General features: G+C 36.3%; 1 protein-coding gene across 19 annotated transcripts in view; it reads right to left on the minus strand.

The window, feature by feature from the left end:
* LCOR (ligand dependent nuclear receptor corepressor) overlaps positions 1-19,690 on the minus strand; it is a 147,279-nt gene that overhangs the window by 40,602 nt on the left and 86,987 nt on the right. For 10 of the 19 annotated variants that reach the window (XM_064269507.1, XM_064269515.1, XM_064269513.1 and 7 more), the window contains one exon: positions 1,060-1,347. In XM_064269507.1, the coding sequence (XP_064125577.1) occupies positions 1,060-1,297 (238 nt within the window). In that variant the 5' untranslated portion in view covers positions 1,298-1,347. Of the gene's footprint in view, positions 1-1,059; positions 1,348-5,572; positions 5,706-19,690 lie in introns of all 19 variants that reach the window. The other 9 variants (XM_064269503.1, XM_064269505.1, XM_064269504.1 and 6 more) reach the window with 1 other exon arrangement.

The raw sequence follows: 19,690 nt of genomic DNA on the forward strand, positions 1-19,690 counted from the left end.
TCAAAGAATATATTCTTTAGTAAGCAACTACAGCCAGTCCATTAAATGTAATCCCTTCATAAATTACTTAGGCTAAGCAAAAGAAAGTCTTTTAAAAATTAAATTAATTTATTTTCCAAAATACATGTATTCCTCACCAATAAATCCACACACCTCAGCCTTTCCACATACACTTATGCAATTTCTACAACAATAAAACCTAATCAGTACAGATATCACCAATGTACAATGTGTGAAGGCTCAGAACAACGGCTGTGCTGAAATGCTCAGTTCATTCTTGTGAAATTAAAGGTAAAATGGGATTACAAAGCAATAGGAATATTTAATCTATTGAAGAGAATAAATGTTTCAGAAACTCAAAAAACACTTGCTAACCTATTCAACTAATTAGGACCAAAAATTTTTCTTTTTACTCTAAGGCTAGTTCATAATACTGTGCACGTATGTGTGTATGTGTTTATATATTTATAAAACACTGAATACTTAAAATTTACTTAATTCTGAAATTACTAGTCAAACTACCCTGAACTTCTCAGTCTAAAATGTGTTCTACTGTCTTCTTCTCATTTAAAGATTTTTGACCCTAGTAAGTTTCTTTTAAAAAAATGCAAATAGTATATACTTTTGGCTTATAACCTCTATGCAGTATACAACTTCTACCTAACAAGTAAAGGCAAGCTTATTTCTCAGATAGGTGCTAATCTTAGACCACTGATGGATAAAGGAAAGCTTAATTTTTTATAGGAGTCCAAATAAAAAAATGGGTATGACAATGTTTTGGAAAGGTTATGCTTACATAAATATCAAATAACTTACAAGTTCAGTAATAACTATAACTGCCTAATTTTCCTGGGTGGTACATCAATAATTTTTACTAAGTGCTGATGGGTAAGGTAGCCACTTCATCTGTGCTTCTCCATCACTGCACAGTCAGGAATAATTTAAGAATCACATTAGTTTTCATCTTATTATTGCTGCTGCTGCCCTAATTGCTGATATTTTTTTTTTCTCCCCAAATTATTCCGCTTGGATAGAGGAGACCTTAACATCAAACCATACCTTGTTCGCTAGGTTCTGACTGAGACTTTCTGACAGTAAGGTCCAGAGGCGAGTCTTGGTCAGCCATGAGAAGTTTGCTGAGCACAGGGTTCTGAGTAGTTGCAGCCGTGGGAGAGGTGGTGACTGGAGATGCTTTCGGCAGGCTTTGGTTCTTTGTGCTATTGGGCTGGCTGGGGTCCTGAGTAGAGCTATTTTTTGAGGTATATTCAGCAGCAAATTGTTGGATCATTCGCTGCATGATCTCACGGGCCACTAGGGGAATATTGGGGTCGGAGACCCAGGGACTGTCTGTAAACAAAGATTTATTTACTTTTAAAGTGGGACAATGTACTAAAAAAAGACAGCTTTCAATCAAACATAAAATTTCATTTTATTTTTTTCTTAAAATGCAATATCCTAAAAATTGTATTCCCTCTTTGAATTATATTTTTAATTTCTAAGCTTATAAATTGCAGATTTTTAAAAATAAAATTATCATTAAAATATTTCTAAACATTTCCTCCAGGATTATGAAATTAAATACAGGGATAACAAATAGTATATCTTATGGGCAAGAATCACTTACCTGATACAGAAATCCCAAAACCTTTCTCTAATGAAATAATTACTCTCCTGTTTACCACCTACAGATCACATCAGGTTTCCCCTAGATTTTTCCCCAGTCATCTCCTCTTAATTTTAAAATAAAGGCCATAAAAATTCACTGACTCACAACTTTTAGCACTGGAAGTGATCTTAAAAGTCAAATAGGATAAAATCAAAGGGGAAATGTTTTGTATAAATAAAAGTATTATTAACACCACGCCTCTATCATTACCACACCATAATAGTCTACCAGGCAGACTAAGCTTCCCAAGAGCAGAGGCTGTGTTTGTTTCCTGTGTATATTCAGCACCTAATCTTGCCTGGTGTAACGTATGCATTCATATTACATGGATAAGAAATGGATGAATCAAATCACCATCTTTTTTTACAAATGAGGGAAAAATGATCTAAAGAGTAAGTGACCTGTTCAAGTTTGTAGAGATGGTTAGCTGTAGACCTTTGATTAGAACTTGTCTCATCTTAATGTTCCATCTGCGACCTTTACTCCCCAGCACACTTCACAATGTTTGTGGTAGACGTGCCAATAAACCATTACCCATTGCTGTCAAGTCAATTCCGACTCACAGTGACCTCACAGGACAGAGGAGAAATGCCTCATAGGGTTCCCGAGGCTGTAATCTTTACGGAAGCAGACTGCCACCTCTTGCTCTCAGAAAATCTCGGTGTTCTTGGTCTTTTAAAGATTAAGTATAAAAGGCAAAATACTTTTACCCATAGTATTTTGGAGCTGTAAGGAACTTAAGCTCATCTATAAATTTAAAGAAAGATTGACTCTTACTACTATTAAAATCTACACTCCTCACCAAAAAACAACATGATCAAAACCTCACAGGACACCTAAAAACAATTTTTTTTTTCCCTGAAGAGGCAATATTCAATACCATAAGATATCCATAAAGTCAGAATATTTATTTAATTCAAAGGAGTTTAACAAGGCTTGCCCTAATGATAGTCATTTCTGTTCTATTACCAAGTATTTACCCCTCTAAATGTCTTCTCTATAAATAGAGACTATGAGTATTCTAGAGGGTTTAAGAATAAACGTATTCAATCAGATAAAATTCAGAGGTTCCTACAATCACTGGCAATGGTTCCTTACATGTTTTAATAAACATTCTAGCTATACATTGCTGTACCAAATGTCTACTCACTGGATTTTCTGATCAACATTCATTTAACTTTCCAATTAAGATCCATTTTTTTCTACATAGCATACAATCCTCCATAAGGAAATTTGTATTTAAGCATATATGATATCTTACATACATTAGTGTATTTTTTTTCCCCTGTAAAACTGGAGAATACGGAATAAAGAAAACGGAAAGTGCCAAATAGGAAGGAAAATGAAATAATTTGGTCTTTTAAAGATTAAGTATAAAAGGCAAAATACTTTACCCATAGTATTTTGGAGCTGTAAGGAACTTACAGCTAAGTTAAACTAGAACAAATATAATTCAACGGCTTTGTAAAAGATTTTTAGGATAAAGATCACAGAGTGTTAACTTGGGGTTTTCATGCCTGCACCACAGTTTGCCTCTTTGGTGAATGAATGACTAAAACAATCATAAAAAACATACAACCAACGTTTATGAATCAGATGACATTTCTGCCATGTGAATTTCTACATCTTTTGAAAGTTTCTTGAACAGTTCGTTCTTTTGCTTACTTAAAACATAACATCTACAAACACATCTATGCCTAGAGGAACACACATAATTGAGTCCAATAAAAGCCACGAACCAGATTAAAATTAAAACTACAGTAAAACATTTAAATACTATATCACAGCCACTGTGTATTTTAAAATATAAATCTAACATTAAGAAAACTGTCAAATTTTCAAACAAATGTGACAAAGAAAGCTGAAAAAAATGTTATTCTAACAGTTGTAGAAGGTATAGAGTGTTTTCAAATTGGAATTAACGCATGCCATACAATTTGTACGTACCACAACAGCCTACTTTTATTTTTATCCATGTTTCCACCTTGCTACATAACCTCTGCATACTTAAAATATACAATTTACAATACTTGGAGACAAAGCAACAATCTAAGCATCTGAATTATTTTTTAAAAACAAAATATCCTCTTCAGACTAAATTGCCTGTCATAATCCTGGATAGTGAACATTTTTGGTGTTAACCTGAAGGGTACGAACAGACACCTCTGAGACATTTCCAAGAAGATTAATAAAACATCTAAAAATAACAATATTAGTATATAACTTTCAATTCCAAAACAACAGTTCTTTTTCCAAGCATCGGATGCCAGTTTACAGACAAATATACACACCTAACTTTATATACAATTTCATAGTAGTCTCATTCTCTCGAAGTCTATCCTGAGTCCAATTCCAAGGTAAAAATTCTTCCCCTAAAGTTTATGTGCTCAAAGGTTAATTTCTAAATAAGAAACAGGACAAGAATGTTAATATAGCTTATTCCTCCATGACAAAGTAATGGAACTAGTAGAGAAGTGGGACTGAATTTCTCTGTGGGAATCTGGCTTATTTATGACTGACCTTGTTAACTCCCTCTACGAAAAAAGAGGATGAAAAGTGGTTCTTCCGTGTAAATTAGGGAGAGGGGTTCTTTTCAGGTAATGAAGCTTGCTATAGCAACACATCAGACCCATGACTTAATTTTATTTGGGTAATGAACTGACAGAGCTGATCTATCAGTCATTTATACTTTTAATATGAATTGTTTGAATAAACAATCACATACAGTATTCATAAAACTAACCAAGGAAACAAGTATTTTGGGTATAATTTTAAAATTCAGGAAGTTTTATGGGAATGATAAGCTGAGCATGAGAGCCTAGGCTGAGAGCTTTAGGGTCAGAGAGTGCTAGTGGGTATTAAAAAAAAAAAAAGTGACAGTGTACTAAAAGATTTAATTTTGCCTAAGGAGCTAATGGAAGAAACTGTATGTATCACTGAAAAAATTGTCTCTGTGCATTCCTTAATTATACATGATGCTTTGGCTCATACTGAACTCGAACATATGAGGAAATATTAAAGAAAGTGGAATCTTTTAGTCTGCTGGAAACTTTTTTAGAATGTATCATAGTAACCTCTATGTTGAAACTAGAGGAAAGGTGTGCCTCAGGAATACAAAAGAATTTAGAAATAATTTCTTTAAAGTAAAGACTCTCACTAGAATGGATCATGAGAAGGGAAGGTCTTCTTGATTTATGGAAATTATGCTATGTGGGTAGGGAAAAGAACAAAATGTCTCCATGAAGACTTCCTAAACCTCAACACTTAGGATTGAAGAGATTTCCTATTTTATTTTTATATACATTTATATTTTTACTATAAAAGAAATATAAAACAAGCATACAAAATTTCAGGGAGAAAGATAAATTGAAAAATGCAAGAGGTCAAATTATTAAATGTCACCTCAAAAGTAGGTAAGTTATAGTATATAACAATGAGGCTATTTTTTTAATTCTAATAATTAAAAAAATTAAGTGAAATGAGAATATATGAAGGATAAAAAATGCTTGCAAATCTAATTTCAAGATATAAATTTATACTTTGTCTCCAAATGAAACTTCTCTGGTTAATTATCGGTAATTGAACAGTGACTGTATGTATAAAAAATTAACGAAATACAGAAATGCTAAAACCTTAAAATTTTCATTTTCTCATAATAATTTTCTAAACTAACGAAAACTTACATGGCACCATAACTTCAGAGCAAAAAAAAGGGAGGGGGATAGGAGAAGGGGGCTTGCCTTACCCTATCCCAAATTTAATTTGATCAAAGAAATAGAGAAATATAGAGTGGATATCAAACATATATATACACATATTTTTAAGACTCTCTTGTAAAAATGGCATTCAAATTAAGATTAATATAAGACAAGCAGATGCTAAATGTCATTCTTCACTGAAACCAACCTTTTCTATAAAAGACTGCATTGAGGAACTCTTCTGCTTGTCTCTCGAATCGAATGATTTTTGCTTGCCCTTGTTTAAGCAGAGCTTCTTGCCCAGCTCCCGAAGCTGGTTCATCCAGATCGACTAAGTGTCCCTGCAAAAATATTTGGTAAAACATTTGCACAAAAATCTTTCCCCATTCAATAGCAAAAGCAAAGATGCATCACTGAAGACAAACTTTAGTAACAGATAAAACAAATCAGTTTAATACAATTTAAACTATTTTAAAACTTCAAATCAGGATAAAATGTAACTCCACAAAAGTATAAAAACAAAATGAATATAACATAACTTTAGACGGTTTTTAATTCATGTTTTTTATTATTTTTAATCACAAGTAAACTCTAATTAGACTGTAATTCCCAAGGGAAACTTTCCTTGAGCATTCAAACACATTGGTTCTTATTACACTTTAGCAACAGCTCGCTTCCAACTCAGACAGATTGCTTTTTTAAATAATAAAAGAAACCTTAAATCTCAAGCTTCATTTGACTTGAGGATCATATTTGTTCTCCTAGTATGAAATATGTTTTTTTCTGATACAAAACACAAAGACTTTTAAAAGGCCATTAGGAAGGAAAACTCAAAGAGAATATATTTAAATTTATAATTCTATTCCTAGGCCACTGTTTTGAAAACTGTGGTTCTCAAAACTCTTAGTGGGTTCTGAAATTGATTTACTAGATCAAAACTAGTATTAGAAAAAATAAAATTAAAGCTAGAGTACACTGTATATGGTAAAGGTAACTATTTCCGTATTTCTTGTTACTGTTATATATACATGTACCTATGCTTGAACATGTCTGCAACATGAAATGTGAGTCCTGATCAAGAAGTTTCAAGATGCTACACTAGACTATCCCAGAGACTCCCATCATCTGCTCCCTGACTGCAGGAGAAGTGAACTAAGTCAAAATGCTTTCCACTTACTTCTACCCCTGCAGCTAAGGAATAATCAGGGTACTCAAAGCAATCATCCATGAACACTTCTATGTGTGACACATTAAGCTGACCACATAATTTGTTAAAAAAAAATTTTAGGCAAAATATTTTAAGTGTTACAAATAATTACCCATTGCAACAACTTTTACTGTAGTAGTACTTGCCAACTTTCCTTCACAGACTAAAACTATTATGAAATTTTTTTTTAGTCACAAATAACAGGCATTAATCAAAGAGTCCAATAAAATTCTCCACTGTATTATACTTCAGTGTCATGTCATTGATTTTTAACAATCATATGTTATGTGGCATAATCTGAAAAAAAATTTTTTTTTGTACTTATACTAATTATTCCTACATTCAGTCAGTTCAAGTCAGACTTTTGCAAATACAGTATCTACACTTAAACTCGGTTTAATGTACCATTCAGATTACCTTCTAACCTAGGCAGTTACTATATATTCTTTCTTGAATCAAACAATTACCAACTGTGACAACCTGGACAGTGAAATACACAGAACCACTTAAAGTAGGTTCATATCAATTATGGTCACGTCTATCTGTTGTTGTTTTAAGTAGCTTTATTGAGATGTAATTCACATAACATACAATTCAACTATTTTAAAGTGTAAAAACTCTGTAGTTTTTAGTATACTCTCAGAGCTGTGGGAAGATCACCACAATCTAGATTTAGATAATTTTCATACCTCAGAAGGAAACTGTATCTTATTCTGGACATTTCATATAAAGCAAATCATACAATTTGTTTTTTGTAACTTTTTTCATTTAGTATGATGTTTTCAAGATTCGTTTGTATTAGCACATATCCATATTTACTTTCTTTTTATTGCTATATAATATTTCATTGTATGGATACACCACATTTTGTTTATCCATTCATCAGCTGATGGACATCTGGATTATTTCCGATTTTTGGCTACTGTGAATATTGCTGTTATTAAGCGGATGTATATTTTCATTTCTCTAGGAAACATACATCAGAGCGGAACTGTTAAGTCATAAGGTAACTACATTTAACATTTTAAGGAAGTGTTGAACCATTTTCTAAAGAGACTACATCATTTTATATTACCAAGAGCAATGTATAAGGGTTCCAGTTTCTCACAGGCTCATGAATGCTTGCTATTATCTCTTTGATCACATCCATCCCATCAGATGAGAAGTGGTACATTACCGTGATTTAGATTTGCATCTCCTTGAAGATTAACAGGTGGCACAAATGGTTATGCACTGGACTAAGTAACCAAAAGGAGTGTAGTTCAAACTCACTCAGTGGTGTCTTAGAAGATGGACCTGGCAATCTGCTTTTGAAAAATCAGTCTTGAAAACCCCTTGGAGCAGTTCTACTCTGCACATATGGGGTTCCCATGAGTTGATTCTAACAATAACAACAAAGACTAATAACGCTGAGCATCTTTTACATGCTTACTGACCATGTGAATCTCTTCTTTGAAGAAATGTCTATTCAGATCCTTTGCCCATTTTTAAACTCGGTTATTTATTTTTTCATTAATTTTAAAGAATTCTTGGTATATTCTGGATACAAGTCCATTTCCACTAACAGGATATGATTTGCAAATTTTTTCTCCCATCCTGTCTTCTCATGTCAATGATGGCACTGTTTGCAGCACAGTAAGTTTTAAATTTTAATGAAATTTATTTATCTATTTTTTTCTTCTGTTACTTGTTTTTATTGTCATATCTAAGAAACTACTGCCTAACCCAAGGACATAAAGATTTACTCCTGTGTTTTCTTCTAAGAGTTTTATGGTTTTAAGTCTTACATTTAGGTCTCTGATCCATTTCAAGGTAATTTTTGTGCCTGGTGTAAGAAAGGAGTCCAATTTCATTCTTTTGCATGTGGATATCCAGTTGTTCTGCACCATTTATTGAAAAGATGATTATTTCCCTCATTGAATTGTCCTCGGACTCATGTAAAAAAAATTAATTGACCCTAAGTATCAGGATTTATTTCTGAACCTCAATTCTATTCCATTGATCTATATATCTATCCTTAAGCCAGTAACACATTATCTTGATTACTGCAGTTTTAGTCTAAGTTTTGAAATTGGGAAGTGTCTCAGTCCTTCCAATTAGTTCTTTCACAAGACTGATTTGGCTACTTGAGGTCTCTTGAATTTTCATATGAATTTTAGAATGTGCTTATTAATTTCTGCAAAGAAGCCAGCTGGAATTTTGAAAGGAATTGCATTAAATCTGCAAATTGACTGGGGGAATACTGCCATCTTAACTATCAATGAACATGGGTGTTTATTTTTTTAGATCTTTAATTTCATTAATGTTTTATAATCTACAGTGTTGCAGTTCTTTTATTAAAATTGTTCCTAAATATTTTACTCATTTTGGTGCTACTGTAAATGGATTACTTTCTTAATTTCAAGGATGTTCACTGCCCATGTCTGGACATAAAATGGATTTTTGTATACTGATTTGGTATCTTGCAATCCTGCTGAATTCATTTGTTAGCTCTAATAGTTGTACATGTGGATTCCTCTGGATTTTTTATATAAAAGATCATGTCATCCACAAACAGAGATAGTTTTACTTCCTGTTTTGCAATGTGGATGCCTTTGGTTTTTTGTTATTGCCTAATTGTCCTGGCTGGAACCTCCATTACAATGGCGAATAGTAGTAGCTGAGAGTGTACATCCTTGTCTTGTTCCTGATCTTAAGGGGAAAGAGTTCAGTCTTTCACCACTAAATGTGACTTTGTTAGCTGTGAGTTTTCACAGATGCCCTTCACCGGGTTGGGAAATTTCCTTCTATTCCTAGTTTGTTGGGTGTCTTTTATCATGAAATGGTGTTGGATTTTTGTCAAATGCTTTTTGTTGCACTATGGAAATGATCCTCGAAGCCCTGGTGGTGCAATGGTTAAGAACATGCCTGTTATTCAAAAGGTCAACAGTTTGAATCCACCAGCCACTCCTTGAAAACCCTACGGGGCAGTTCTACCCTGTACTATAGGGTCACTACAAGTCAGAATCGACTCAACAGCAATTGAGGTGATGGAGGTTTTTTGTTTTTTATTCTTTTAAGATGTTGCATTACTTTATAATTGATTTTGGGTGTTAACGAACATTGCATTCCTGTGATGAACCCCACCTGGTAATGGTGTAAAATACTTTCTATATATTGCTGGATTTAGTTTGCTCGTGCTTTGCTGAGGATTTTTTTCTGTTGGTATTCATAAGAGATACTGGTCTATTTTTTTCCTTTTTTGTGTGATATCTTTGTCTGGTTTTGGTATCAGGATTAATACTGGCCTCACAGAATGAGCTGGAAAAGTCCTCCTTCCTCTTCTATATTTTGTTAGAGTCTGTGAAGAAATTGGTATTAATTCTTATGTAAATGCCTGGTAGAAATCACCAGAGAAGACTGCTGGGCTTGGGCTTTTTTGAAGGAACATTTAAAATTACTACTTCAACCTCTGTACTTGGTATAAATCTATTCAAATTTCCTACTCAAAAAAAAAAAAAAAAAATTTTTTTTTTTAAGTTAGTTTCAGTAGCCTGTGTCTTTGTAAGAATTTCTCCATTTCATCTAAGTCATCTAATCTGTCGGCATATAGTTGCTTATAGTATTTCCACATAATCCTTTTTATTTCCGTAAGGTTAGTAGTAATTTCCCTTCTATCATTCATGATTTTAGTAATTTGAGTGTTCTCTCTTTTTTCCTTGGACAGCCTAGATAAAGATTTGTCTATTTTGTTGATCTTTTTCAAAGAACAAACTTTTGGTTTGTTGATTTTTTTTTCTATTATTTTTATATTCTATTTCATTTATTTCTGCTCTCACCTTTATTTTTTTTCTGCTTGCTTTGGGTTTAGTTTGCTCTTCCTAGTTTCTTAAGGCAGAAGGTGGGCTGCTGTCATTGTTAACCGCTGTCAAGTCAGCTATGACTCATCACGACCCCATGTATAGCAGAACAAAACGTTGGCTGGTCCTATGTCATCTTCATGATTGTTGCGATGTTTCACTCCATTGTTGTGGCCATTGTGTCAATCCATCTCACTGAGGATTTCCCCCACCTTCACTGGCCCTCCACTTTACCAAACATGATGTCCTTTTCTAGCAATTGGTCCCTTCTGATGACACATCCAAATGAGTCAAAGTCTCAGACATATTCCGCGATCCACAAGGTTTTCATTGGCTAATTTTGGGAAGTAGATCTCTAAACCTTTCTTCCTAGTCTATCTTAGTCAGCAGAAGGTTAGGGTACTGGTTTGAGATCTTTCCTCTTTTTTAGCATAGGCACTTGCAGCTATAGGAGCCCTGCTGGTGCAGTGGTTAAGTAATCAACTGCTAACTGAAAGGTTGACAGTTTGAACCAACCAGCTACTTTGGGGAAGATGGGGCAGTCTGCTTCCATAAAGACTTACAGCCTTGGAAACCCTATGGGGCAGTTCTAGTCTGAAACTGAGTCTATATAAGCTGGAATTGACTCAACAGCAACAGGTTTGGTTTTAGGTTTATTTGCAGCTATAAATTACTCCCTAAGCACTGCATTAGCTGTGTCACAAGGGTGGGGTTTTTGGTATTTTTTTTGTTTTAATTCATCTCATCTATTTTCTACTTTTGTGATTTCTTTTTTGTCCCATTGATTATTTAGCAGTGTTGCTTAATTTCTTCATATTTGTGAGTTTCCCAAATTTCCTGTTACTGATTTCTAATTTCATTCATTGTGGTCGGGGACCATACTTTGCATGATTACAATCCTTTAAAAGTTATTTTATGGCCTGGAATATGATCTATCCTAGAGAATGCTTCGTGTGCACTTGAGAAGAATGAATATTCTGCTCTTGTTGGGTGGAGTGTTCTACAGATGTCTGCTAGGTCTAGCTGACTCACAGCACTGTTTAAGTATTCTATACTTTTGTTGATCTTCTGCCTAGTTGTTTGCTCCATTACTAAAAGTGGGGTATTGATGTGTCCAACTATTATTGTTGAATTGTTTTTCTCCATTCAATTCTGTCAGGTTTTACTTCATACCTTTTGGGGAGCTATTATGTCTGAGTATGAATCTTTTTGTTTGTCCTACCTAGAGTTTGTTGAGTTTCTCAGAAGTGTAGATTAATGTTTTTCACAAAATTTTGGAAATTTCGGCCATTATTTCTTGGAAACTTTTTTACCCCCCTTCCCTCTCCTCTTCTTTTGGTTCAACCACTGTGCATAAGCTGGTGATCTTAATGGTGTTCCTCATTTCTCTGAGGATGTATTCATTTTTCTTCATTCTTTTTTCTCTCCGTTCTTCAGACTGCATAATTTCTGTGATCCATCTTCAAGTTTGCTGATTCTTTCTTCTACCAGCTCAAATCTACTACACAGCCTGAGTGAATTTTTCATTTCAGCTATTGTACTTTTTATTCTTTTTATAATTTCTAACTCTTAATTGATATTTTCTACTTAAGGAGACATGATGTTGCTTCTCAGAGGGTGCAGCCTTGAGCATGCACTGTTTCCCTGTCCACCAGGAATGAGGAGTGGTTTCAGTTGGGTTCTCTGTTTCTTTCTCCAATTTCTCTAAGGCTCTGGCTGATCTACTTCTATTAGTACCACATACCTAGTTGTTGTGCTGTTGTTAGTTACCGTCAAGTTGATTTTCAACTCATAGCAACCCCATGTGACAGAGTAGAGCTGCCCCATAAGGTTTTTCAGACTGTAATCTTTATAGGAGCAGACTGTCAGGTCTTTATCCTGTGGAGCCACTGGGTGAGTCAGAACCACCAATCTTTCGGTTAGCAGCGAGGGCCGAACCATTGTACCACCAGGGCTCCTTACCTCGCTCTTAGCCTCCATGAATTGCTAGTTGATTGCTCTACTGTTTTTGCAATACCCCAGGGTGCTGTCTGTTTCAAAAAAAGCTGGGCCTCTTTGCAGGAGCAGGGTATTTCTAGTCTTTGAGGTTCCATCTAATCCTGGGAGATTCTTCTCAGCTTTGTTTTCCTGGTTCTGTTAAACTTCTAGCTGGTCTACCATTTCATTTGTTGCTACTATCATACGGAACCCTGGTGGCCCAGTGGTTAAGAGTTGGGCTGCAAACCCAAAGGTCAGCAGTTCAAATCCACCATCTGTTCCTTGGAAACCCTATGGGGCACTTCTACTCTGTCCTACAGGGTTGCTGTGAGTCAGAATTGACTCAACGGCAACAGGTTTAGTGTCACAGAGCTACCAGTCTCCTCTTGGTTGCTCACCACCAAGATATCCACTGTTTAACACCACCTTTAGGCACGGATTTCCCCATACCCTGTTTCAAATCGTCAGTTCCCTTAGAGAGGGCTATAGAGTTCTTCGCTCTTAGGACCTGCCTCTCCCCCTAGGCAGAACCACTGTGCCACTGCACTGGTGTGGAGACAGAGGCAAAAGCCCACTTCTTCCAGAGTGACACCTGTGCTCTATGAGGTACTGGGTGAGGACATTAGCCCCTGATCACATTCACTTGGCCTCCCTGGCATGGAGCATCTGCCCTAGGAACAAGCTGGGGCAAAGTGGGCCCATTAGTCGGCTGTGCCTGGAAAAGACTTCTGTTCTATGAGTAGGAGCTGGGTGGACAAGGGAGTCCTAGTCGTCTTGGTCTTACCTGCTTGGAAGACAGCTTCTGTGATATGAAGCTAGAGGGTATGAGAGATACCAGCAGCCTGTCCCTCCCACCCAATGAGGAGGATTCCATCATAATGAGCTGGAGGAGGTGGGCTGGAGCAAATTGTGGCCCATATGCCACAGATTCTTGCTGCTCTCACTGAGAATTAGATTTTCTTGAGTAAATATTTCTCCATTTGCTATATGCCCTTAAGACAGGTATTCTCAGAGACTTTAAATGGTTGTTTAAAAATAATTTTCACCAGTTAAATGGCTGTTTCACTCATTTTTTTCCCCAGAACAATAACCAAAGATGAAAAACAACACAAACCATCTTTGTTCAGCTGCATCCAATCACCAAGTTAAAAATTTAAAACAATGATGTATAAGCAAATTATAGCTTATCCTCTATCACTGTACATAAACACACTGAAATAAAATGTATTGACAACAAAAATGTTCATATAACACAGAGCTAATAGACAATAAAACAGCCAGGAAATAGAAAGACAATTCATCATACCCCTTCCAGATTTGAATTCTAAAAGGAGGCATTATAGTAGGGCAAAGAATAGCAAAATGATTTGATATACTCTTATTTAACTCAAAAGCCATTGTTCTTTGCATTTCCTATTCCTATTTATAATGAGAAGAAATTCAAAATGAGAAGAAACAGCTGCAAACATCCATTAATAATCGGAACCTGGAATGTATGAAGTATGAATCTAAGAAATTGGAAATCGTGAAAAATGGAATAGAACTCATGAACATCGATATCCTAGGCATTAGTAAGCTGAAATGGACTGGAACTGGCCATTTTGAATCAGACAATCATATAGGCTACTATGCTGGGAATGACAACTTGAAGAGCAATGGTGTTGCATTCATCATCAAAAAAAACGTTTCAAGATCTATAAGTACAACGCTGTCAGTGATATGATAATATCCATACGCCCACAAGGAAGACTGGTTAATACAACTCTTATTCAAATTTACGCACCAACCACTAGGGCCAAAGATGAAGAAGTAGAGATTTTTCTCAGCTGCTGCAGTCTGAAATTGATCAAACATGATGCAATCAAGATGCATGGATAATTACTGGTGATTGGAATGCGAAAGTTGGAAACAAAGAAGAAGGATCAGTAGTTGGAAAATATGGCCTTGGTGATAGAAACAATGCTGGAGATCGAATGATAGAATTTTGCAAGACCAACGACTTCTTCATTGCAAATACCTTCTTTCACCAACATAAATGGCGGCTATACACATGGACCTCGCCAGATGGAATGCACAAGAATCAAATTGACTACATCTGTGGAAAGAGATGATGGAAAAGCTCAAAATCATCAGTCAGAACAAGGCCAGGGGCTGACTGTGGAACAGACCATCAGTTGCTCATATGCAAGCTCAAGCTGAAACTGAAGAAAATCAGAGCAAGTCCACGAGAGCCAAAATATGACCTTGAGTATATTCCACCTGAATTTAGAGACCATCCGAAGAACAGTTTTGACGCACTGAACACTGGTGACCAAAGACCGGACGAGTTGTGGAATGACATCAAGGACATCATACATGAAGAAAGCAAGAGGTCATTGAAAAGGCAGGAAATAAAGAAAAGACCAAGATGGATGTCAGAGGAGACTCTGAAACTTGCTCTTGAGCATCGAGCAGCTAAAGCAAAAGAAGAACTGATGAAGTAAAACAACTGAACAGAAGATTTCAAAGGGCGGCTCGGGAAGACAAAAAATAACAACACGTGCAAAGAGTTGGAGATGGAAAACCAAAAGGGAAGAACATGCTCAGTGTTTCTCAAGCTGAAAGAACAGAAGAAAAAATTCAAGCCTCAAGTTGCAGTAGTGAAAGATTCTATGGGGAAAATATTAAATGACGCAGGAAGCATCAAAAGAAGATGGAAAGAATACACAGAGTCATTATACCAAAAAGAATCAGTCAATGTTCAACCATTTCAAGAGGTAGCATATGATCAGGAACCGATGGTACTGAAGGAAGAACTCCAAGCTGCTCTGAAGGCATTGGCGAAAAACGAGGCTGCAGGAATTGATGAAATATCAGTTGAGATGTTTCAACAAACAGATGCAGCGCTGGAGGTACTCACTTGTCTATGCCAAGAAATACGGAAGACAGCTTCCTGGCCAACTGACTGGAAGAGATCCATATTTATGCCTATTCCCAAGAGAGGTGATCCAACTGAATGTCAAAATTATAGAACAATATCATTAATATCACATGCAAGCAAAATTTTGCTGAAGATCATTCAAAAACGGCTGCAGCAGTATATCAACAGGGAAGTGCCAGAAATTCAGACCGGTTTTAGAAGAAGACGTGGAACCAGGGATACCATTGCTGATGTCAGATGGATCCTGGCTGAAAGCAGAGAATAGCAGAAGGATGTCGACCTGTGCTTTATTGACTATGCAAAGGCATTCGACTGTGTGGATCATAACAAATTATGGATAACATTGTGAAGGATGGGAATTCCAGAACACTTAATTGTGCTCATGAGGAACCTTTACATAGATCAAGAGGCAGTTGTTTGGACAGAACAAGGGGATACTGATTGGTTTAACGTCAGGAAAGGTGTGGGTCAGGGTTGTATTCTTTCACCATACCTATTTAATCTGTATGCTGAGCAAATAATCTGAGAAGCTGGGCTATATAAAGAAGAACGGGGCATCAGGATTGGAGGAAGACTCATTAACAACCTGTGTTATGCAGATGACACAACCTTGCTTGCTGTAAGTGAAAAGGACTTGAAGCACTTACTAATGAGGATCAAAGACCATACCCTTCAGTATGGATTGCACCTCAACATAAAGAAAACAAAAATCCTCACAACTGGACCAATAAACAACATCATGATAAACAGAGAAAAGATTGAAGTTGTCAAGGATTTCATTTTACTTGGATCCACAATCAACAGCCATGGAAGCAGCAGTCAAGAAATCAAAAGATGCATTGCACTGGTAAGTCTGCTGCGAAGGACCTCTTTAAAGTATTTTAGAGCAAAGATGTCACCTTGAAGACTAAGGTGCACCTGACCCAAGCCATGGTATTTTCAATCGCATCATATGCAGGTGAAAGCTGGACAATGAATAAGGAAGACCGAAGAAGAATTGACGCCTTTGAATTGTGGTGTTGGCAAAGAATATTGAATATACACATGGGCTGCCAAAAGAACGAACAAATCTGTCTTGGAAGAAGTACAACCAGAATGCTCATTAGGAGCAAGAATGGCGAGACTGCATCTTACACACTTTGGATATGTTCTCAGGAGGGACCAGTCTCTGGAGAAGGACATCATGCTTGGCAAAGTACAGGGTCAGCAGAAAAGAGGAAGACCCTCAACGAGGTGGACTGACACAGTGGCTGCAACAATAGGCTCAAGCGTAACAACGACTGTAAGGATGGCGCAGGACCAGGAAGTGTTTCGTTCTGTTGTGCACAGGGTCACTATGAGTCGGAGGTGACTTGACGTCACCTAACAGCAACAACAACAATTTATAATGAACAAATTGTTGGCTTATAACTATACAGAAATAAAACCAGAGGCTTGAACTGGAATTTTTGTCTCCTAGGAGTTGCTTCCTTTAGGAGTCATAAAAATCATACAATTTTAGGAATGGCCCACCTAGGCTGGGTGTTTCACAGCCAGAGGTGATTGTGTCATATTACAACCTATTGTGATTCTGAAAAAAGCATATCTGCCTACAGCTCACTGCCAGACCTTTTGGTTCTGGGCTTGTGGGTTTGGGAGTACTCATTATATTTTTCAAGAGACCTTAATATTTATTTCAGAAATAAACTGGGGAAAAAAAAAAAAAAAGGGCCGATGAGGGTGAAAGTAGAGGAGTCTCGAGCTTTTGCTTCATGTGTTAGGGTGACAGCACCATTAACCCAAAGGGTTTCCTGCTTATCTCTTTCACAGGTCTACTTGGTTTATTTGTAATTCTTGCTTAAGTTCCTTAAGAGAAAGACAGTATAAGTGTCACACCTAGATAATCAAAGATTATGAAATCTATTATCATCTTATTTTAACATCTTATCTGGATTATTTTAAAGATTTCATTATTTTTCTACATTAAACAGCTGTCATATTTAGAATTAATCTTGCCAAAGCTGTGAAATTTCTAACACGGGCGTCACAAAGTTTTTCCAAGAACATCAAGGAGAGAAATACATTAAATGAATAATACAAAAATTATAGAACCTCAAACTTGCAAGTTGTAAATTTTTGAATCAGAAGTCTTTTGAAAGTGAATTCTTTCATGAACTACATGCGTAAGAGGGGATCAGTATTTAAAAAAAACCCAGGTGTATTTTTTCATTTCTCTTTTAACTTACTGAGTTTTTTCACCTACTTCAGGATCATGGTTTCATGGGACACCCCAGTTAATCAGCCTAATAATGTGTTTACTGGTTCTTTCTACCTCCCAGTTTGCTGCATAGTACGCATGGGTCTTAAAAGCTTGCAAGCAGCCATACAAGGCTCAACAATTGGTCTCTGTTCACCTGGAGCAACAGAGGAAGGAGGAGAGGTCAGGAACAGGATGAGCATATGGAATGGGTGGCTAATTGCCTCCGTGAACAATTGCCTCCTTTGCCATGAGACCAGAACTAGATGGTGTCTGGCTATCACTACTGAACATTTTGATCAAAAATTCCACACAAGAATCCCGATCAAAATGGTGAAAACGCAGAATTTCAAATTCTCATGGACCTGCACTTTTTGGAGCCATGGACGGTAGATGAACCCCTGAAATTACTGCCCTTAGATAATATTTAAACCTTAAACCAAAAATATACCCTGAAGTCATCTTAAAGCCAAATGACAGTTTAGCTTAACTAGTGAAAAAAAAAAAAAGGGCTGCCTTGACCATTATGCTCTTTTAAGAGCTAGCTATATGGGATCAAACTGACAACAGCAACTGGATAGATCAGATGGAACATTAGTGGGCAGTGAGTTTATGTTATTGAGAGATGAACAACTTGGAAAACTAGGGTGAGAATGGTTGCACAACTTGGAGAATGTAATCAATGTCATTAACTGTACATGTAGAATGCTGTATGTTTTGCTGTGTATATTCTCAACAACGACAAGCTAAATAAAATTTAGAAAAGAAGAATATCTTATGTAGCAGAGTCTACTCTGACACACATGGGGCTGCCAGGAGTAAGAGCCAACTCGACAGCAAAAGTTTTTACACCTCCAAATTGAAACCAACTCCATTTAAGTTGCTAAACTTTATATTAAATTCACCAGGGGTTCTGTTATTCTTATACCTGGATATACAAAACAAAGGTCTTACCATTTAGCAATAAAAATTTGTAAACTACGATCATCTATAGTCTCATTTGTCCAAAAAGTAAATATATTGTATAGAAATCCTATGAGATTTACACTTTTATAAATGATGCTTGTTTTTCTGACTGGGAAACCTTGAAAAAACCTACTTCGTGCGGAAAGCTATAAAGGAAAAAAAAAAGTATATACTACTGATATTTCCATCACCCCTAGATAATTTGATAAATTCACTTTAAGCCTTCAAAAATATACATACGTAGATATATTAACTTTTTAAAAAAAAAAAAAATGAGATTCACACTGTAAATAATTTTATGTCCCTTCTAAATATTAAATTACATGCTACAAAAATTACATTCTTCAAAAATATGTATCCTTATAAATGTGCCATAATTTGTGTTGAGACTACCGCCAGGTTTTTTTGCTACTGTAAACTGTGTTTCAATCAATTTGTTACAGAATCCCACTATTTCCTCAGGATAGATTATTAGAAGAGAAAGCACGGATCAAACAAAAAGATTTTTTTCCTAAAACATATTACCAAACTTCTTTCCAAGAAAAAGTTACACCAATTTATGTTTCCACCAGCAGTTTATGGATACCATGTTGCCATTCTTGCACACACTGGATTTTACTGCTTCCTAATCTTGGCAAATTGTTGGGTGCCTCTGAGTTGATTCTGAGTCCCAGCTGCCCTATACGACAGAGCAGAACTACCCCATAAGGTTTCCTAGGCTGTAATCTTTACGGGAGTGAATCACCAGGTCTTTTTTTCCACCAAGCCTCTGGGTGGGTTCTAATCGCTGATCTTTTGGCACCACCTGGGCCCTGTGCCACCAGGGCATCTGAATTACAGTGCTGGTGAAGAATACTGAATATACCACGGACTGCGGAAGAATGGACAAATCTGTTCTGGAAGAAGTATAGCCAGAGTGCCCCTCGGAAGCAAGGATGGCGAGACTTCGTCTGACGTACTTTGGACATGTTTTCAGGAGAGACTGATACCTGGAGAAAGACATCATGCTTGGTAAAGTAGAGGGTCAGTAAAATAGAAGACCCTCAACAAGATGGATTGACAAAATGGGCTCAAGTAATGACTGAAGATGGCACAGGACACAGCAATATTTTTTCTGTTATAAATAGGATCGTTGTAAGTCAGAACCAGCTAGACGGTACCTAAGAACAACAATCTTTGCA

This window comes from Loxodonta africana, chromosome 16 (assembly GCF_030014295.1).
Source record: "Loxodonta africana isolate mLoxAfr1 chromosome 16, mLoxAfr1.hap2, whole genome shotgun sequence".
Lineage (NCBI taxonomy): Eukaryota > Metazoa > Chordata > Mammalia > Proboscidea > Elephantidae > Loxodonta > Loxodonta africana.